At 37.4% G+C, this 23,551-nt stretch overlaps 1 protein-coding gene across 1 annotated transcript in view; it reads left to right on the forward strand.

Annotated features, from left to right (window-relative positions):
• The window catches only part of LOC150086827 (protein cereblon-like), a 204,849-nt gene that overhangs the window by 124,775 nt on the left and 56,523 nt on the right, over positions 1–23,551 (forward strand). Inside the window, exons 5-6 of the mRNA XM_090371601.1 lie at positions 9,210–9,393; positions 15,945–16,010. Coding sequence (XP_090227727.1) covers positions 9,210–9,393; positions 15,945–16,010 — 250 coding nt within the window. The remainder of the gene's footprint in view (positions 1–9,209; positions 9,394–15,944; positions 16,011–23,551) is intronic.

A 23,551-nucleotide genomic window follows, 5' to 3' on the forward strand; every position in this document is an offset into this window, starting at 1 on the left:
CTGTTGCATAGCTGGTTAGATCTCCTTTAATAATATTTAAACTCAAATCCTCAAGAAATGAAATTTTTCCTTGGCCTGCAGACAAAATTAAGTGCTTTCTTTTTTCTTTTTTTTTATTTAATATATTACAAAAAAGCATCACTTTTTTTTTGTTTACTAATTTATTTGGCTTTCTTTTTTTTTTTTTTTTTTTTTTTTTAGCAGCACCACTACCGTCTCCCATTTTACTTTTTTTTTTTTTATTGATTTATTTTATTTCATTTATTTTTATTTTATTTTATTTATTTATTTATTTTTTTTTATAAATGTTTTATTTTGTTTCCTTCTGCTTCATTTTTATTAATTTCGGTTCCATATCCCATATCCAGCACCATGGGTGATCTTTTTTTTTTTTTTTTTCCCTCCCGACTGAGCCCCCAGAGGATCCTGGCCTACCTTCTGACAACATCAGGTGGGTCAGAGTCTCTCTTGAGACAGTACGTGCTGTACATGGACTGGCCTACCTTCCCGTGGTGTGGATGAGTACCCAGAATCATCTGTCCAGGTGACTGATGCTTCTGGGTAGTCCAGCGGCCAGAACAGAACAAAAGAACACACACAAAATACACACAAACCAATGTCACACACATATATGGCCCATTTGTAGTGATACTGTTCTTCACAGAGATACAAGGCGGATTGAACAAACGTTCTAGGAGCTGCCCTTTACATATACACATGTCTGCACATGTCCAGTACCTTATGATGAAGGAAATCACCTGTGGGAGATAAGACATTCCGGTTAATAACTCGGGAACCAAGCATTTCCCAAACTGTGTTGATGTAAAATATTTTTATTGTCTACATATGAAGAACTCATTCCTGAAGTTATGCCGTGTATTTTTGAGACACCCTGTATATCATCATCATCAGCCATTTTCAATCCACTGCAAGATGAAGGCCTCTCCAGCAACTTTCCAGTTCCTTCTGTTTTGAGCACTGGTCATCCATTTACCACCCACAAACTCATGAATTTCATCTATCCATCTCCGCCTTTGTCTTCCAGGTTTTCTTCTAGCTCCTCTTGGATACCATTCTGTTATTTTCTTAGTCCATCTGTCATGTCTTCGAGCTATGTGTCCTGTCCAAGACCATTTTAGTTTTTTAGTTTTGATAAGAATGTCCTTTACTTGAGTTTGCTGCCTAATCCATGTGTTTCTCTTCCTATCTAACAGTCTGATTCCCAGTATGATTCGTTCCATTCTTCGCTGTGTAGTTCTTAGCTTCTCTTCCATTCTTTTGGTGAGTGCCCAAGTTTCACTTCCATAAGTCATGGTGGGGAGTATACATTGGTTCATTATTTTACGTTTCAGACAAACTGGGATATTGCTCTTCAGTATGTGACTATATTTCCTGAATTCTATCCATCCAAAATTTATTCTTCTCTTGACTTCCAGCCATTTATCATTATTACATCTAATAACTTGTCCCAGATAAGTATATGACTCCACCTTTTCAATTACTGCTCCTTCAGTCATTATTTCCCTTTCTGTGGCATACTTGTTCATCATTACTTTTGTTTTAGCCATATTCATCTTTAGTCCAAAATCCTTACTAACTGTGCATAACTGATTAAGATTTTCCTCTAATTCTTTGGGATCATGGCTTATGACCACAATGTCACCTGCAAATCGTAAATGGTTTAGGTACTCTCCGTTCACATTGACTCCTTTCTGCGACCAGTCTAATCTTCTGAAAGCTTCCTCAAGGGCAGCAGTAAACATCTTCAGAGATATTGTGTCTCCTTGTCGAACTCCTTTCTTAATTTTAAATTTCCTACTGTCTTTGTCTAGTCTAATAAAGGAGGTAGCACTCTCATATATTTTCTTCAAAATCAAAATATATGATGTATCAATGCCTTATCTTTCCAGTGTCCGAAACATTGCCTTATGCTGTATGGAGTCAAATGCCTTTTCATAATCCACAAATGCCAGGCATAATGGTGTTTTATATTCATTTGCTTTCTCCATTAGCTGTGATATTACGTGAAAGTGATCCATAGTTGAGAATCCTGTCCTAAAGCCAGCTTGCTCTTTCGGTTGATTCTCATCAAGTATTCTTTCTAATCTGTTAGTAATGACCCTTGTGAACAACTTGTAGATGTGGGATAACAAGCTAATTGGTCTATAATTTCCAATTACTGATTTATCTCCTTTCTTATACAGCAAAACTATGATTGCATTATTCCACTGCTTAGGCATCACACCTTTTCTAATGCACTTTGGAAGAGCCTTGCCAGTTTTTGTGTTATGTCTCTTCCTCCCAATTTTAACAACTCTACAGTAACTTCATCTTCCCCCGGGGCTTTCTGATTCTTCATTTTCTTCAATGCATGTTCTACCTCATCAGGAAGAATATCAGGTATGTTGTATGTGTTGCTATTTGCAATCCATCTTCCCCACTGCTGGCATCATTCCCCTGCTCCTTGTATAATTCTCTATAGTATTCTTCTGCTATTTGAATTATGCCTTCTCTGCTGGGTATAAGTACACCATCACTATTCTTCAGTTTCAGTATGAATTGTCTTTCTGTATTACTGCTCATGGCTGCTGATTTAAATCCTTTGTTTTCCCTTAATGCTTGTTCTACTTTTCTTGTATTAAATCTTCTTATGTCCTCTCTGAGTCTCTTTCTAATGGCTTTGCATAACTCAGTATACTCAATTTTCTCCTTGTCAGTTTTTTTCTTGCTTTTCATTTGTCATCTTCGGTACATCATGACAAGTATTTCTTGACTAATTTTTTCTTCTTTGGATTTCTTTTTCCCTATAGGTTTCTTGGGCTTTATCACTTTCAAAAAGTTGTAATATTCCTCGTCCATATCTTGGTCCTGAGCAGTCTGCAGAAGCTCAAACTTGTTCTTAAGTTCCAGTACATACTGCTTTTTCTCCTCTTCTGTTATCTCAAAGACCTTTGTATTATTTACTCGAGTCAGTTTTTTCCTTTCCTACATCTATATCAAGTGTACATCTTACCATTCTGTGATCACTTCCAATATTTACCTTATTCAGGACGGTAACATCATTCACAATATATCTTCTGTTAGTGAGGATGAAGCTGATTTCATTAGTAGTTAATCCATTTGGACTCTTCCATGTCCACTTTCTGTTCACCCTTTTCTTGAAAAAAGTGTTCATTACTGACAGTCCTTGAGATTCTGCAAATTCCACAAGTCTTTCACCTCTTTCATTTCTTTCACCAATTCCAAAATTTCCTATAGTTCCCCTTTCTGCGCTGTTTTGTCTTTTCTAACCTTAGCATTGAAGTCTCCCATAATAATAGTATAGTGGGTTGTCTGCTCATCTAGAAGACTCAATTTCGGTGTACATTTCTTCAACCTCTTCATCATCATGGCTCGATGTTGGTGCATAAATCATTATAATCTTTATCTTGTAGCTCTTAGAAATCTTGAGTATTAGTCTTGACACACTTGGTGATGTACTTTTGAATTCCAAAATGTTGTTTTTAAAATCTTTATGGACCAGAAACCCAACTCCACCTTCACTCCTTTCACTGTTTCCATTGGTGTACGGCAGATTTCCACTTGATAAACTTATAAGTGAATCATTTCTTCTTCTTGTTTCAGCCAAACCAATGATATTCCAATTCACATTTTCTAATTCCTTTTCCAGCTCTAATATCCTGTCTTCACCGATGAGTGATCGTACGTTATAACAGGCCAAGTTCAGTTTTTGTGTATGGCAGCCTGGTCGTACCCAGAGATTCTTAGCACCCTCTGCTTCCACTCTGATCCTCACTGCCGTAAGAGGGAGAGTGAAAGCTGCTGGGGACTGAGGGCCATTTGTTTTGTCGTGCTGTTATATGCTGGAGGATTTGGTCTTTTCCTCTTCACGCTGATCAGGCATCTTGAAGAGAACCACTCTACATGTTCGTTGCCACCTAAGTGACATAACAGGACTTATGTCACTTACACTGACATACTGTAAGCTGAATCAGCTTATAGAAGCTGATTCAGCTTACAGTATGTCAGTGGTGTGGCTCTGCTCTAGAGTGCTGTCCGTTCTATATTTTATTTTTCGCTGCATAAGGACCACCTCCGTGCAAATCCTCTGCATTGGTGGATCGATCGGAGGAGGGAGGGTGAAGTGGTACTTCGATCTTTTCACCATGGCGACGATTTGTATAGCGATTGAAATGCAGCGATTCCATGACCATTATTGGCCTCGTGGTCCTCTGTCGATATGGGGCATGATGGTCAGTCTATTTTATTTTAATTTATTTTGATTTTGTTATCGTCTGGTAGTTCCTTTAACCCTCTTCTGGTGATATTTCACGTATCTCTGGCGGAACTGGTATCTCTGGGGGGTACCGCTAAATTAATAAATAATTGGCATTAGTCTAAATTTTGTATAGTTTTAATTGGATTTAAAGTTCGAAATTATACAAGGGTTTATGGGCTACTATTTATATCTATTCTTTCTTTTCGTTCGATTGTTTATTTGGGTTATTTTTATGTTAATTTTCGCTCTACAGTTTTTGCCATACTACTGGCTTATGTTTTATTTTATTTAATTTAACATATTGGATGTATTTCAGCTTCATATGGAGGAATTGCATGTCGCTGCCTCCAATGAATGCTTAATTATTTATTTAATTATTTCATTATAATTTAACTTTATTTAATATAATTCAATGATAGTTATTGCCGTACTACTGGCTGATGTTTTTATTTTAAATATCATATTTATTTTAATTATCAGATATATATATATATATATATATATATATATATATATATATATATATATATATATATATCCTTAAACAGTCTTTGCCCTGCCCCTATCTTCATATAAAAATTTACACAGATATTTTTAGGGTAAACGGTATACTTATTGGCCACTGAAGAAACATTCCATGCTTTACATAGTTGAACCATGCTTTCCATAATAAAATTGAAGCATTTCATTTAAATTATGATATTTGATATTTGGTTGAAATTGTCACTTTTTTTTTTCCCCTCTTTTTTACAATTATCATGAAATCTTAAGAATATTACATTTTATTTTTGTATGCTTAGAAAAAGTTTTTATTTAGTTTTAGTTTATCACTATTGTTAAAAAAAAAAAAAAAAAATCCCCCCCTCCTCTTCATTCTGTAACATTTTATTTGTACTATTTCTGTATTTCTTTTGTGTGGCAGCTGTGGTGACAAAGAAAATTTAAACCATTTTCCGACAGCGATTCTTCTGAATTTTTTTTTTTTTTGCTTTCTCTTTTAAAATTAGATATAGGAATATGGAATAATTCATGTATCATCAATCTCATTTTCAATATTTCCAAAATTAGCAATAATTTCTGAATGAGAGAGTCTGTTATAGGCCAACTGACTGTGCTGATTCTAATGAATAGTTATACAGACAAATAGAGAGGACTAATAAATCATATTGAACTATAATGGGGGATTTTAACTTTCCAGAACATGACTGGAACATGTGGGTTGGTCACTCACACAGTAGTAAGAGTAGATGTTCCTGGACATTTACTGTAATTCACAAAAATGAGAATTTGAGGGGGAAAAAAGAAGCCTCTACCAGCAGAGGTGAAACGACGCCCTATTTTAAACTTGTCCTGGATGCCCTTTATGTAAAAATCCTCTGTAGCTTTCTTCCAAATATTTTGATTTGATGAAGGACAGCCATATCTGCTGATTGTGATAATCATGTAGCATTGGATAGTGTGCTATGGCCTCTATTTCTCAATCACTGTACAAGACACTGAGCTAATACGTAAGGTGAGTTATGATCATTAAAAGAGGGACAGATAACAACTGGAAATTTTGCATCTCTTTGTAATAAGAATTAGATGGAAAATACTGTTAATATCCACTTATAAGCCAAAACATTATGAATACTTACCTAATAGCATGTTGGGCTACATATTGCTGTAATAACTGCTTGTACACAGCATGGGGTTTACAAGACAGCAGAAGGCACCCTGAGGTATCCTGAATCATCTGGAAAGGAGAATGTCCCAGAGTTCAGCAATGGAGTTGAGGCACTAGTGTGGACAGGTGAATGCTGCATTCTACTGCACCCCACAAAAGTTCAATGAGATTATCAGTTATCTTCAAACAGGCCTATGGGGCTGGGAAATTCCATACTGCAATAATTAGACTCAAACACCAGCCAAGCGATTAAAAATTTTACTATAAAATAAGATAAAATACAAAAATAAAATACAATAAAATAAATTACGATAAAACAATTAAAAACAATACTAAAATTGTTAAAATTTTGCTAAAATACCGGAGCTTTCGGAGACTGCTGTCCCCTTCTTCAACGGTGTACTATTATTGCAGTGACACATCCTTAAGTAGCAGGCCCATGGCACTCAAACACGTGATTCACCAGGCACATTGGTTGGCATTCCCTACATGCGCATCGGAAACGGAAGTGGCTCGGGAGCGTGTCAAACGGAACCGGTCATCCCGTCTGAGGACAACCGCCTCAAACGGGGTGTAAACACATACCCCTGTCCCTGTTAATAGTATTATGACTGGATGAACCAATTTGCAAGCTCTCGAGCCACTTGCGTTCCCAAAATCTATGGGCACGGTCAGTAATGACCATGTCCTCAGGGGAGATTTATTTTATTGTATTGTAATAGTTTAGTCTCCCGATATTATATTATAGTATTTTATTATATTTTATTTTTGTATTTTATCTTATTTTATTTTATAGTAAAATTTTTAATCGCTTGGCTGGTGTTTTGAGTCTAATTATTGCAGTTTGTTTGTTTTGTTTAGAGTTGTATGGCGCTTTAGCATTTAAGGCTATAATGCACCTATTGCAGTATTATCAGTTATGTTGTGGGCAATTTGCTATCCAGGGGAGCACACAAAAATGCTTGCATGTGAACGTTCCCACATAGAGTGGGTCTTGTAGCATTAGGCATTATCTTGTTGAAAGATTCCAGTTGTGGTCACCACGTAGGACAAAACTTGGTCCAAAACATTGTGAAAGTAGAATCTCGTGGTGAGGGTTATTCAATGGGGATGAGAGACCAAGTGATGTTCATGAAAACATCCCTTTAAACCATGCTACTACTGCCACTGGCCTATTTTTGTCCAACTGTGCTGTCTGGTTGCAGCTGTTCACCAGTTTGCCATTTACTGCCATGATGGAGTTGCAACCTTGATTCATCAGACCAGGCAACTCTTACAGTCTCCATTATCCAGGAACAGTGCTCCCATGCCCTCTGCTGATGGAAGTGTTGATGGTGTGTCAACATGGGCACATGGACAGGTTGCCTACTCCACGGGCCTATTTGCAAGATACTGGAGAGTGTGCCTGGAAATGTTTCTCTATGTTGGTTGTAGTCTGCTGTTAATTGACAGATTATGAGCTGTCTGTTGTCCTGGACAACACATGCCAACCACTGTTTACATTGACTGTCAACTGGTGGGGGGAGGCATTGCCATCACCGCACATTGGGTGATAGAAATGTCCTATTTGGGCGTTTATATCACACACCTTCATTATGGTGGCTCTTAAACAGCTGCAAATTATTCCCCATTCAAACTCCATCAGTTCCTTCCCTTTCCCCATTCCATGGGCTTTGTGTGACTAACTGACAGGCATTACCTGTGCTATCACTATATATGCTGTGTCAGTTGGTGATGTAACTCCTAGGTTCTGTGGGATGCATCCACTCATTGGAGACAGGGGTGGTCATAATATTTTGGCTCGTGAGTGTATATTCAGAAAGTACTTCAGATATCATTGTCACTTTGAATGATATCACATTCTGCTGGATAATGTTACATTCTTATATTCCTATTAGAGGAGCAGAGTTGGGGGAACCCCTGGTGCTGCAAGACAGAACACTCTACTATCCCTTATAGAGGATTCCTATAAAGATTTAATTCTGAAATCCTTACAGGGATCTGGGATCCTCTTGTGTTGATATAAGAAGATTTTTATAAAGGAGTTCCTCAACTGGGAGTAATTGTACAGTCTGATAAGAAGTTCTCTGAGTAGTATACACAGGCTGCTAAAATAGCAGCAGTGCACTCATTGAAGTATTGTAATTTCCTCCTCATTTGAAAGCAAGTTTCTTTGTAATAAACCACAAGTTTCTTTGTAACCTGGATTCTCTATCTTAAAATGTAGACCTGATTGAGAAACCCCATATTTCTTTGTGAAATTCTAAGAGAAATTCATCACTTTTCATTTCACAGGGTCTTACAGTTATTGGCCATTGTTTCTTTAAAATATGCAAATGTGTTATATTATGTAAATCACAATTTAATCGTAGAACGATACAGTTTCCCACGTAAAACAATCTACAAAGTTACAGCTTCAAAAAGAAAAAAATTAAAGGGATCTCAATTGAGTTCCAACCTTAAGAAATTAACAAGAAGCAGCAGTCTTAATTAAAACACATTCACAATAAAATCATAGTTTTTAGTGATATTTGACCGTAGATAGTTTTATGTGAAACATCCTTGACTTGGAAAAGGTTAGCGAAATTCAAGCCAATAGCCTAATTACCCATTTGATTGTGGCAATTTGTTAAATAGTATGATTGCAACAATACACATATTTGATTACAAATACTTGTATTGTTACAATGTTTGATTACAAATACTTGAGTCATATTTAGCATATCATTGTATTGTTGCCATCATACAAGTTGTTGTTGTTTTGGTTTTTAGGAGCATTAGCAACCTAAGGCCATATTGCTCCAGGGATATGCGGTGGTCATTCTCTGACCTTTCCGCATCCTCCGTATTTGCTGGTCATGGGCTCGAACCCCAGTCTAATCAAGAAGCGTGTGCTACGCACTGCTGCTCCTGCCCACCTGGCTACGAAGGTGCCAAATCATCATACAAGTATTGCAACAATACAATGCCTCTGGCAGAAGCTGCTGATGACATCACTTCTGCTTTGCATTTTTCATGACTGATCAGATTTACTCTGTTAAGGTGCCCCCAAGAAGGATCTTTCACATCAAAAAGTGGAAAACCATGAAAAATCTTTGTACTTTTGGCATTTATCTTGCATGATAAAGAACACATGCTTTTCCTCCAATAGTTGTTGCCTTTTTTTAGTATGGGCTCTGTAGATTATATAATTTTAAGTAACTGTTTAAAAAAATTTCTTCCACAAGGATAAACAGTTTAATATTTTTTCTTATTTATTGACAGCATTGTAATGGGGAAAATTACAATATTACCAGAAATAATACTAAGAGATCCAGGAGAAGGAGCAAGATTACAAAGTTTAGACCGCTTTCGGGTACCTCCACCTCCGAATATAGATCGTGTCACACTTGAAATGGAAAATTTAGGAGAAAACTGTATCCTTCGACAGAAATATTCAAGGAGAAAGGTATGAACTAGATCTCAGTACTCCTTTGTGGCTAGCAGTTTGTAAATGATATGTTTGTTTTCATTGTTCACCATGTATTAATTATCCTTCACCGCTATCAAGGTTTTCATTCCTTCATATGTAGTAATAATATGCCCTAATATTACTGCCATTACCCATTAGTTAAGTTAAGAAGCATGTTAAATCTAAGGCAGTGCATTTAGTTGATGTGGGTGACCAATTCAATGGTGAGTCAGTTTGGTGTTGATATACACCAATGAGCCAAAATGTTATGACCAGCGAGTCGTTATGCAAATCGAAGCAACTGCAGGTAAACTACGACCGTGTTTTTATACCATGTCCCGTGTGCGGGCTGGGACATGGTATAAAAAACACCTGATACTGAGCTTCATTAATGAGTGTTACTCTTGTTCTTCAGATGGGAAAGGCAGTGGACTTAAGCGAGTTTGACAAAGGCCAAATTGTAATGGCCAGACGACTGGGTTAGAGCATATCCGAAACGGCAAGGCTGGTGGAGTGTTCGTGGTCAGCCCTTGGTAGTACCTACTGAAAGTGGTCCGAGGAGGGGAAACCCACGAACCGCCAGTGAGGTGTTGAATGACCAAGGCTCATCGATGCTCTTGAGGTGAGCGAAGGCTCTCCCAGATGGTATGTGGCAACAAAAGCGCCAATGTGGTGCAACTCGCCGGTTATTAGAATACTGGTGACATGAGTAATGTGTCAAAACACACAGTACATCGAACCCCGCTGAAAATGGGGCTGCATAGCCGCAGGCAGCTCCGAGTTCCCATGCTAACCACATTTCACTGGCTGCAGTGCTACAATCGGCACGCGAGCATCAAAACTGGATCTTGAGTGATTGGAAAATCTTCTGGTCTGATGAATCATGTTTTCTGTTGCACCATGTGGACGGCTGGTACGCGTGTATTATTTACCCGGGGAAGTGATGGTGCCTGGATGCACCGTGGGACGAACACAAGCCGGTGGTGGCGGTGTCGCGCTTTGGGTGATGTTCTGCTGGGATACCCTAGGTCCAGTCATCCATGTGCCGAGCACTCTGATGTCTACCACCTACCTAAACATCATTGCTGACCTGGTACACCCTTTCATGGCAACGGTCTTCCCCTCTGGCGGTGCCGTCTTTTCAGCAGAATAATGTGCCATGCCACATTGCCCTTATTGTTCGAGACTGTTCGCGGAACATGAGGAAGACTTCCAGGTATTGCCCTGGCCTCCAAATTCCCCAGATATCAAGCATCTGTGGGTTTTGTTGGAACAGCAACTCCGATCTGCGGCGTCTCAGCCACGGACCTTACAGGAATTAAAGGATCTGCTGGTTATGTATTGGCACCAGATACCACAAGACACATTTAGAAATCTTGTAGCATCCATGCCTCGCCAGGTATGAACTGTTTTGGCTGCACATGGAGGACCAACATCATATTAGTTAGGTAGTCATAATGTTTTGGCTCATCGCTGTAAGTACTAGGAAAACAAATTGAGAGTAGGAGTGTGTTGTAGGCCTAATGACTTGTATGATATGCTATACAGAGAAATAGAGTGGGCCAGTAAATCAGAATGTCTTATAATGGGGGAGTTTAACTTTCTAGATGACTGGAATTTGTGGTTTGTCACACACACTAGCAAGACTTAAATTTCTTGGATAACTGTTTTCTACAATAGCATGTTAGGGAGGCAACAAGAGGAAGCAATACTCTTGATTTGATTGTCTGCAGTGATTCTACATGAATTAAGAATCTGCAGGTAAAAGACCCAGTGATTCTTCTTGCATTAAAAATCTACAAATTGCCTTAGTGTTGCACTGTAGTGCAACACCAAGGCAACTTGTGGTAAAGATGAAGTTTGTTCTGCTGTTTATATTAAGATCATTGCATACCAGGCATTTTAAAGCCTCTTAAAAAAAAAGTCCATAGACAAAGACATTACACAAAATATGTTTACAATTCAGAGAATCATGGACAGTTTCAACATAAATACATGACAGGCCAAAAAAAAGTCTTACATTTTTATGAAATGATACTTTGTTTATTGCGATATTCAGCTTGATCTGCAAAGCCACAAAAGTAGTGCATATTGAACTTGCATAGGTAGAAATTATTAGCGTAGCTTAATTTTACGGTACTCACCTTTTGTATAATCTGCAGTTGATGCTTAAGATAGGATGAATACTAATTTGAGTTTAAATTTTGATTAATATGGATAAATTTAATTTTGAAACAGAGTTAAAATATGCCCAAGGAAATAGAAGTGCACATCTTTGTAAACTTAAATACGCGCGTTTCACTTTCTTCTCACTATCGCCAACTGAAGACGTTAACAACGAAAGCCAATTTGTTACGGCTATTGGCCTCCTCAGTTTACAGATATAGTTTCAATTATTTTCAACCTTAAATTCTATGACAACCAAGGACGAAGATGTGCACTTCTATTTCCTTGGGCATATTTTAATTCTGTTTCAAAATTAAATTTATCCATATTAATCCCAATTTAAACTCAAATTAGTATTCATCCTATCTTAAGCATCAACTGCAGATTATACAAAAGGTCAGTACCGTAAAATTAAGCTATGCTATTAACTTGAGTCAATCTAAATCGGTATCTTAAGAAATTCTATAAATCATTCAATTGTAGAAATTATTATTATTTATTTTATTTATTTATTTATTTATTTATTATTTATTTTTTTTGGTTTTTCTTTTATTGCATTTCACTAAATCTTTATTAGTACACATGAGAGGACAAAAAAAATCTTACTTTTTATAAAATGGTACTCTGATATTCAGTTGACATCTGCAAAGCTGCAAAAGTAGTACACATTGAACTTGAATGGGTAGAAATTATTATTATTGTTGTTATATTATTTCTCCCTGATGGAGGGATTCCATCCCATTACAGGTACTGCTACCAAGTGCACAGAATGGTTATTAATATAAACTTTTCCTCCTTTATGGAATTTTTTTTTTCTCATGACAGGTACTGGTACCAAGTGCATGGAATGGTTTGTTGTGTCTGGTTGCTGTTATTATTGTTACTGCTGTTGGCTGACGAACTCTCTTCTATTCTACAAGTGTTCAGAATAACAGCTTTCTGAGGTTCCATTTAAGTGTTCTCTGGAAGGTCTGTTGCTGTGGCGCCTCCGTAGCCAGGTGGGCAGGAGCAGCAGTGCGTAGCACAAGCTTCTTGATTAGACTGGGGTTCGAGCCCGTGACTACCAAATACGGAGGATGCGGAAAGGTCAGGGAATGACCACCGTATATCCCCGGAGCAATATGGCCTTAGTTGCTAATGCTCCTAAAAACCAAATGACAACAACATCTGTTGCTGCTAGGTTCTAATGGCACCATGGCTCTTTGGCACCATGCTGGTGGTTGATGCAGTGATTGGGATGTTTATTACTTGTTCCATATGCCACATTTCTTTGACTTTCTGTCTTACGTATGTGTACCTCCTGATCTTTTCCTTGTAGGTTTTCTGGAGGTTGCTGATGTTGGGCACCACTACATCGATCAGGTAGATAGCCCTTGTTCAAGATGAAGTGTTACTCAAATAGATGACCATTCTATTGGATGACTGTTTTCTGTTCATTGTTATGGTTCTGTGTTCCTCAGAACCAGAAACATTTCCAGCACTTGATTTTTTTTTTTATCAGCCATTTTTAATGGCTGATAAGGGGAGCCTCACTAATCCCCCCCCTCTCTCAGGGTAACTGGGGAAATTTTTTTGGCTGATGTAGCGTAAGCCTCAGGCTTCATTGCATCGTATGGCTTATAATAATAAACATTAGTCCCAGAAGAGCAGTGTCCATTAATAACTACTCCCTGTCTTCTCCTATTCAACCATCCTTTATCCAGAGCAGTAACTTGCCCTTAATGCCACATTGCTCCAGTCTTTTATGTACAACAGTATCAAAAGTTTTCCTGAAATCCAAGTATGTGATATCAGAATTATCTTTTGCATCCAGTTACTTTGTTACTACATCGTATTAACAAAGGAACTGGATGCATCATAGTATTGAATCAGAATGGTTAGGCAAGTTTGCCCTTAACAAATCCATACTGTGACTGCAGTATAATTGCATTCTTGTCTAGGATGGTACTCCATTATTTTCAATGGAATAGCAGTTAAGCTACCAGGTCTGTAATTACTCGTCACCTTTAGATCTCTCATATGTGAACTGGAGATACATTTGCACCTCTCTAGTTTATAGTGACCTCTCCTGTATTGAAAGATCCTCTCATAATTATGTCTTAAGGTTTTGCTAACCTCCTTTGCTTTCTCCCATAATATAATTGGATAGATCCCAGCCATCCCAGGTGTCATTTTTTTTTTTGTTAAGCTTCAATGATTTCTCTTCCACTTTCTTAAGATATCATGAGATCATTTAACTCCCTTTTTGATTTTGATGAATTTCTGGCGTTCCCCTATCTAAAAAGACTCCTCATACATAAATGTTGATGCAAAATACCTATTCAGTTTTTAAGCAAACAGGCAAGAGTATAACGGTGCTGCCTGGATGGATACCACCACCCAGGCAGCACTGTTTCAAAGCTTGTTGGCTTACTCATCAGTGTGTGTGTGTGTGTGTGTGTGTGCATACCCTGTTGTTGCAATAGTGACAACCCAGTTATGAAGTATAACTCCACAATATGAGAAATGCTTGATGGTGTGCGTGGTTTGATCTAAAAATACTTTTTGGCTAAATGTGTACTCTTTTCACTCTTAGACATTTAGTCAAGAAGTATTTCTAGATTAAACCACGCACATCATCAAGCATATTTCATATTGTGGAGTTATACTTCATAACCGGGTTGTCACTATTGCACCAACAGGGTACCTGCCCACCCATCAGTGAGTAAGCCAACAAGGTTCGAAACTGGTGCCATCTGGGTGGTGGTGGTATCTGCCAAGAATAAGTAACATTAGTCTTCACTGGTGAAGCATTACTTAGTCAAAGCAGTGCAATACCTCAGCAATATACCTTCACAATATACCTCTCATATTGTGAAGGTATTCACAATATGAGATATAATTAAATGATGCATGAATACTACATGGGTAGTAGAAATGATGGAAGTGCATTACCCATGCATAAACAACCTTTTTCATATCCTCACCTGATCTGAAGAAGTAATCGTTTCCTTGATAATGAAGTTTGTTATTTGGTTTTTAGGAGCATTAGCACTAAGGCCATATTGCTCTGGAGATATACGGTGGTTATTCCCTGACCTTTCTGCATCCTCCATATTTGGTGGTCACAGGCTCGAACCCCGGTCTAATAGGCACCTCCGTAGCCAGGTGGGCAGGAGAAACAGTGCGTAGCACAAGCTTCTTGATTAGACCAGGGTTAGAACCCGTGAGCCACCAAATACGGAGGATGCGGAAAGGTCGGGGAATGACCACCGCATATCCCCAGAGCAATATGGCCTTAGTTGCTTAATGCTCCTAAAAACCAAATAATAACAACAACAACAACCCGGCCTAATCAAGAAGCGTGTGCTACGCACTGCTGCTCCTGCCCACCTGGCTACGGAGGCACCCTCTGATAATGAAGTGAACTGGAAGACATTCACATAGTGAGATCTACTTCATAGTTTCAAAAAATAATAATTTATGTATACAAGAAAAAATAATTTATGAATATATGATGTGTTTACCAAGGCAGAACCATTTACCACTGATGGAGGCTGTGCTCTTTTCTTGATAATGAAGTGAACTAGAAGACATTCACATAGTGAGATCTACTTCATAGTTTCAAAAAATAATTTGATTATACAAGAAAAAATAATTATTTTAATTTATGATGTGTTTACCAATACAGAGCTATTTACCATTGAAGGAGGCTGTATCCTTTTTATAGATGGCATGTGCACTGTTGTTGTTATTTGGTTTTTAGGAGCATTAGCAACTAAGGCCATATTGCTCCAGGGATATTCGGTGGTCATTCCCGACCTTTCCGCATCCTTCGTATTTGGTGGTCACGGGCTCGAACCCCGGTCTAATCAAGAAGCGTGTGCTATGCACTGCTGCTCCTGCCCACCCACCCAGCTACGGAGGTGCCATGTGCACTGAAAAGGTGTCCAGAAGTACTATTGAGCAGCTTTGTAATTTAATTGAATTGTTCTTTTATCCAGGGGAGTTCGGAACCATAACTATAATTGAAAACCATTGAGAGAGTTTTGTGTTCAGAGACTGCTATCTGATTTAGATTGTTCTCATTTAGTTAAAAATAAGGGCAATGCTTTTGACATTGATATTGTTCGATTAATATCATAATTATAAGCATTATCAGTTGCATTTATTGAGTTTTTTTTTCTTCTTCTTGCCCTTTTGACTTTATTTATCCTTTCATAACCTGTAAATATTTCACGTTTTGTTGCCTTTTAATGTGTACATTTTTAACTTTATTACTTTTTTTTTTTTTTTTTTTAGTATAACTTTTGCCCTGATTTATCCTTTCATAACTTGTTAAGTACTTCACATGTTGTTGTCTTTTAACATGTACATTTTTTGCCCTATTACTTTTTTTTTAGTATAACAGATATGAATTTGCTAATTATACATGGTGGCCTTCATGGGTATACTGGCAGTATGATTCAGTAAGTAATTTATATTTATAATTCATCTCTCTCTCTCTCTCTCTCTCTCTCTCTCTCTCTCTCTCTCTCTCTCTCTCTCTCTATGTTTTTTATTGAAAAATGTAGAAAATACACATATGAGGGGAGGTTGAAAAGTTTCTAGCTTCTCACAGAAGAAATGCTGGAAAGTTGTGAAAACCCATTTATTTTTCAACATAGGCCCCCACCACCTTAAGTCAACACACTTTCTGGCATGATTCACTAGCTTTTGTAACCTATTCAAATAAAATTGAGAGGATTTTGACTCAAAATGATTTGTTGACTGCATACATCACAACATTCTTAGTCAAATTTCTGTCCTTTCAAGGTTCTTTTAGAATAAAAGGATATGAAAGGACAGAATGTGTTTAGAAACAGAAAATAGTCTGATGGAGCCAAATCTGGGGCTGCAGTAGCCTAAACCTAGTCGTGCAGTGGTGCATGCATGACACGTGCCCCAGTGCATTATCTTGATGCAACATGACTACTTGGCCAATTTCCTGCATCTCTTCTGCTTTAATTCCTTGCAAAACACTCTCAGTAGGTTAAACTAATATATAGCATTGATAGTGGCACCTCATTCCAGGAAATCAACCATGATCACTCCTTCTACATCCCAGAAGATGGATGCCATGACTTTCTGAACTGACTTCTGCACTCAAAACTTTTTAGGAGGTGGAGAAGAGGGATACCTCCACTGTTTCAGAGTCTAAGTGGTGTACCCATGTTTCGTCCATAGTGACATACCACCCCCAAAACTGAATGTTATTATCTTCAAAATGCTGCACAATCTCATGACAAAACCTCACTCTTTCCTGCATCTGATCTACTTTATTATTAGTGTCATATAATGCAAGGAATGAAACTTATAAAGCATCAGCCAAAAAAAAAAAACCTCCCTCATCACTTGCTCCCAGTTCTTCCTTGAATTTATTCAAATTGCTCACTTCCACAACAACAAATGGAAGTTTGTTTGTTTGTTTGTTACAACAATCAACTGAACACACAATCTGAAGACATACTTCCAAACGTCTGTTCCTGCAATGGTCCATCCAAAATTTAAATTTATGCCCCATCACTGAGAGAAGCTGGATGGATTCCATCAGCATTGAGCTTACTCAGTCCATTCAAAGCCTTAAACAACCTCAATCCCTGCTACTCAGAGGATCAAAAGATATCCTTTTGATCCTCTGAGTAATCTCGCTTCTCCTCTCTGCACCGATTTCAACAGATCCACATCTTTGGCAAAGGATGCTAAGAAAAACAGCAAGGATTTCTTTACTTATATAAACTCTAAAAGGAAGGGGATGAATCTGATCGATCCACTTGGTATAGATGGTTCGACTGTTGATGATCCTGCTCAGATAGCAAACAAACTGAATGAGTATTTTGCATCTACATTCACACATGAGGAGTTATTAAGGATTGAAAATGGCAAAAGGTTATCAAATTGTAGCAGGGTGCTTAATGATTTTGTAATAACTGAGATCAAAGTGGAGGAGAAATTGTTGAAGTTAAACATTAGAAAGGCACTTGTGGTGGATGGGATCTATCCAGTTATATTAAAGGAGGCGACAAAGGAAATAAGCAAACCCATAGCCATAATTATGAGAGCATCCTTGGGCTCAAGTCAACTTCTGTTCTGGGTAGAATAATGGAGTCACTGGATAAAGATGCATTGCAGGATCATCTAGACAAGACTGCAGCAATAATTCAGACACAGCATGGGTTTGTTAAGGGAAAGTCTTGCCTGACAAATTTGATTGGATATTGTGATGTGGTTAAAAGGAACTGGATGCAAAAAATAATTTTGATATCATACACTTGGATTTCAGGAAAGCTTTTGACAGTGTTACGCATGGAAGACTACTGTACAAATTGGAGCAGAATGATATTAACGGTAAGTTGCTACAATGGATAAAAGGATAGTTGAGTGGGAGAAGACAGAGGGTGGTAATCAATGGGCACTGCTCTTCGTGGACTAATGTTATTAGTGGAGTCCCACAGGGTTCAGTGTTGGGTCCCCTGTTGTTTTGTATATTTATCAATGATATTGATGAAGGTATATCAGACTTAGTGTTGAAGTTTGCAGATGATACAAAGGTTGGCAGGGTTGTTAATGACAGTAATGGCAGTATGCTACTGCAACAGGATCTAGAAAATTTGGGAAGATGGGCTGAGAAGTGGCTACTGAAGTTTAACATTGACAAATGCAAAGTGTATTGCATATGGGTAGAAGTAACCCCAGAGGAACGTACCAACTGTGTTGTACTACACATAAGGTGCTAGAAAATGATAAAGACTTGGGAGTAATTGTGCAGTCAGATATGAAGTTTTCTGAGCAATGCAGATAAGCTGCCAGGGCATGTCATGGTATTTTGTCAATGATATACAGGAATTTTGCTAACAGGGAAAATGAGGTGATTGGCCCTCTGTATAAGGCAATGGTCAAGCCATGCCTTTAGGTGTGGCCTGACCATTGCCTTATACAGAGGGACAATCACTATACAGAGTACTGCGTACAGGTATGGATGCCTCATTTTAGGAAGGATGTAGATTTGCTTGAGCATGTACACAGAAGGACATCAAGATTGGTGAGGGGAATGAATGGATCCTCTTACCAAGAGAGGCTTAAGATCTGCAAATTGCAGCGGCTGGAGATTAGGCACCTGCGAGATGATCTGATTGAGGTGTGTAAGGCCTTGAATGGGTTGAGCATGCTGAATTCTGATGGGATTCTTCCACTTGCTCAGATTACGAACCTAAGGGGGCATAAATTGAAATTGAGTTAAGACAGATGTAGAATAGATGTGTGGAAATTTGCCTTTAGCCAGCAGGTGGTTAATTGCTGGAACAAACACTTCCATCTGTCGTTGTGGAAGTTGATAGGTTAAATAAATTTAAGGAGGAACTGGACAAACATTTAGAAGGAATGGTTGTGCGAATTTATTATTATTATTATTTTTTTTTTTTGGCTGTTGCTGCATAAGCTCATACGCTTGCTTTCTTGCATCACATGCCACTATTTCTACTACTACTATATCATTCCTAAAATGCTTCCAGACCTGTGTGCAGTACTCAAGATGTGGCCTAACCAGAGCATTACACAACAGGATGAAGGCCTCCTTATCCATGCTGGCAAAATTCCTGTATATCATTGACAAAACTCCATGAGCTGTCCTAGCAGCCTGTCTGCAATGCTCAGAGAACTTCCTGTCTAACTGCATAATTACCCCAGGTCTTCTTCATTCTCCACAATCCCGAGTGTGATTGTGGAGACTGAAGAACTGGAACTTCAATTGTAACTTCTTAGCCCATGTGCCTAATTTTTCTAGATCTTGCAGTAGCATACCCTGATTACTGTTGTTAATTAACCTGCTAATCATCGTATCTCTGCAAACCTTAGATATTAGGGCTCATATGCCTTCATAAATTTGATTAATAAATACAGAAAAAACAATGGGTCCAACAACAGTCCAGCACACAATGCTGGAAGACTCTACTAATATATCAAAGAAGCAGACAACCCAGCCTGGCAATTTGTCATATTGCAAAACCTCTATAACTTTGGTCTTGGAGGTAACGTTCCTCTTTTTATTAAAAACTTTCTTTTAATTGCCGATTTCAAGTTTTTTTAGGATACACATTCTCTTTAGTATTTTGGAAGAGGTGGGAGTTCCACAAGGATCTGTTCTAAGTGTCACTTTTCACAATCAAAATAAACTCTATCGCAGAAAAATTTCCACTTACAGTAAGCAACCCTATACCTTGATGATTTTACAGTATTTTGTCATTCGTGCAATATGAGGGTCATTGAAAGGCAACTGCGAAAAGCCACTGATCGCCTTACATCTTGGTCTTTGGCTAAATGGTCTTTGGATTCAGATTGTCATCATAAAAGACCGTTTGTGTACACTTTTGTCACAAATGTAATCTTCACCCTGACCCAGAATTAAGGTTTGTGCAACAGAGCATCCCAAAATTGGGATGCTCTTTTGTTGTTTTCAACATCATCAGACTGTCCCATTGTATTGAATTTAAAACTTTTCTGAGACCTATGTAGTTACCTTTATGGAAGCAACACCCCCTTCCCTTTATCTGGAGGTTCTTAACCTAACAAATAGTCTGTAGAAAATAGTCATCCAATAAATCCACAAAAGTCTTGTTAGTGTGTAAATGACCAACCCACAAATTCCAGTCAGTATCTAGAAGTTAAAATCCCCCATTATTTAGACCTTCTGAATGTTATACTCATCACCATCATCAGGCCTATTAACACGCTACTACTTTCATTTTCGTTTTTCCCTTATGTCATGCCAAACTGATTCAGTATTGTACTCACCATCATGTCAACTGGATGCACTGCCTTCAATTTAATATGCTTCTTAACTAAGAGCATGCCCCCCCCCCGTCCTTCTTGTACTCATTGTGCTCTCCATATTCAGATTCTGAATCCCCTATATCTGACCAACACCACTTCTGTTATATCCCCATTCAGTGCTTTAGGGAACCATCTCAAAGAAACCCTTCTTCATTCCTAAAATGTGCTCCACAGTATTGTGAGCTCACTCATGGGAGGTGTTGAATGCTATCTCCTTGTGCTTGAATGTTATTCTCTGGTCATGCACGATCAGATCATGAATGATATTCACATTTGCAGGTGTTGATATGGTAACAGGCCTCCCACTGCAGGATGCATCTTCATCACTCTCTCTCATTCATACTTAAATCCTGTACTTTGGCAGCATTCCCTTTAAATGAAGGTGCTCATTGACTGCGCAGTGCTGGATTCTCTCAACAGTCACTGTCTTCATTCATCTTCCATACTTCAATGCCTCGTGTAAAGAGAAGAATATAGTTCTAAACTGAAATTTTTTGTGAACACACACAAGGATCACAGCACAGATTAGCAATATTGTCTTCCATGAAAATCTTTGCACTCTATATTGAGCTAAAAACTTTTCAAATCCTCCCCCATATCTGTTTTACATATTTGTTAGGAGTTTTATTTTTAAAATATTGAATGCAATAAATAATAAATAAATTCCAATGGATTTGGCAAAATTCGTCATAAATTTGCAGAGCATGTCTGCATTTATATCAGCAATGTCTTCATGAATATGTCTTGGGTACACATTGCTTTTGAGTCATCTTGACTGAGTTTTTCTTATGAAAAACTCAGTCTTTTCCCCACCTGACCTTTTCTTATAAAGTTCAGTGCCATAAGGTCAGCAGTACAAGCATTGAGAAATGAGTTGGTTCATATCACTCTTGTCATGTGAGATGTTATATAGCTCCAGCTCTCCAATTTACAATGGAAAATCTCTCTTTTTTTATTTTACTCAGTTTTACCCATTCTCCATGTTACCTTCATAATATAATTAGTGACAAAGAGTTTATCGATCTTTTTTCTGTTTTCAAAACAGAGTAAAATTATGTTAAAATTGAAATTTTAATGCAGTTTTACATTAAGATTTCAATTTTTCATTAACAAATTGATCAGATATGCTATTGAACATTGAAAAATGGTGTTGTTCTCTGTAATGTGTGAACATTCCATATCGCTTGTGTGGTATGAAGCTAATTAACAATATCTTTCAGCATGATACCAAAGAAATAGTTCTTAAAAGTTCAGAAGATATATCACATGATTTTCCACATATTGTAAGATCTGAAAAAGGTAACATTGCCTTGTGTACTGTAAGTATTTGTGATTTTTAAATTCAAGCCACGTGAAATGCGATGTAATCAGACATTGCTGTATTTGCTAACAAAGCAAATGTCTGATTAAGGATAATGACAGCAAGCAGTGCATAGAAAGAAATGCAAAAATTGATGCAGTATTTCATAGTGATGACAGTCGTACTTGCTGAACGTTGATTATCATCTTTTGTTATAGAACATATTTTTCCACAGATTGTGCTGATTATGCAGGTGCATTAGTGAATAGAAAAATTTTGAAATATATAAAAAAAATGAAATATATAAATATAAAAAATGAAATTTTTTATATTTCAAATGAAAAGAATGAAAATATGAAATGAAAAAAATGTATACTATATAAAAAATGAAATATATAAAAAAAATTTTATACTATATAAAAAATGGAATATATAAAAAAAAATTTGAAATATAAATAAAAATAGAAAAATAGAAGACTTTTGGTGGAAGAGCAACAGCAAAAGGCATTGTTAATGAAATTCCACAGATAGGGAATGCAGAGGTAGTGAGGGCTCTGAAAACAGGCCACTTTCAGTTGCTACAGATGGTAGTAATCAAAGTGAAGCTAAGCTATAACCCATTGTGATGAACTTTTATAATAAAAAAAAAAAATCATAAAATTGAAAACATCTTCTTTTACTATCTTCATTGAAAGATGACACTACGGAATTCATTGGGCATCTTCTGAACAAACTGAAAGCATGTCAGATTCCCTCAATAAAACTGTCTGGCAGAATGTGTCTTATGGTAGGCCTAAAAACTGGATCAGCAAAGATATTAAAAAATGATATTGGGCACTTGGTGAAAATGGGCATGTTGTTAATTTGTGTCTGAAAAGAGAGCTGCATGCCTTTCTTTGAGAGTGGATGAATATTGGTGTACATTTATTACTGCCTAGAAAGAATTTCTGAAAGGAAAGATAGATTTAAACAATTTCAACTGATGCATGCCACTGAGGTAAAAAAATATTTGAAGCATGTGTATGCACATTGACTGTCTTTGGTTAAATGTGTAACTAGGCTCGTAGAACAGTGACAATCTTGGATAAGTCTATTTAAAGAAGTTAGAAATGGCGAGAAAAGCCTTATGAGCACTTTTCAGAGTTACCAAATTTGATGAAATAGCGAGTGCCACCTGCTCATAACTAAAGGACAGCAAACGGTGCATACCCTTTATAGTCATCACCCAAGGAGGATGAGAAAAATGATTTTACAAATTGATGAACTCCCCAAGAATTTGAGTTTTTTTTGGAAATAGGTGTGAATTTTTTCCCTTTACAGGAACTTCCTGACTTGTGTAATACTCGACTTACAGAAATTCGACTTTACATAAGTTTTTGCTGGTTGGTGCAAACTTAAATAAATCATGGAAACGTATTTTGTATCACAAAGGAATAAATGGAGGTATAGTGAAAATTTGTAATGTCAACCCAATAAAACTTTTTTTTTTTTTTTTGTAATTCGTTCCAAGTCCTTGGAAGTCAAATTTTGCTCTATTACTAAGCTATTTATCTCTCTAAAACAGTGGTTCTCAACCTTTTTTGCCTCATGCACCCTTTTCACCATATGTCAGAATGTCATTCCCCCCTTTCCAAGATTGATGTCATTCCTCCCTTTCTAATATTGTCTGACTCAAAAGGAGCATTCCAAAAAGATAAAAAAGTGAAATATTTATCTTTATTTTTAATTTAATACGTGACATCCAATAAAGTGTGATGTCCTGTAGATTATGTACAATCTTTAGAATTGTAGTTTGTAGAAAGATCAATATTCCAACAGTTTGAGTCTGTAAATCCCCCCCAC

Source organism: Mastigoproctus giganteus, chromosome 4, assembly GCF_048544385.1.
Source record: "Mastigoproctus giganteus isolate SK-2022 chromosome 4, ASM4854438v1, whole genome shotgun sequence".
Lineage (NCBI taxonomy): Eukaryota > Metazoa > Arthropoda > Arachnida > Uropygi > Thelyphonidae > Mastigoproctus > Mastigoproctus giganteus.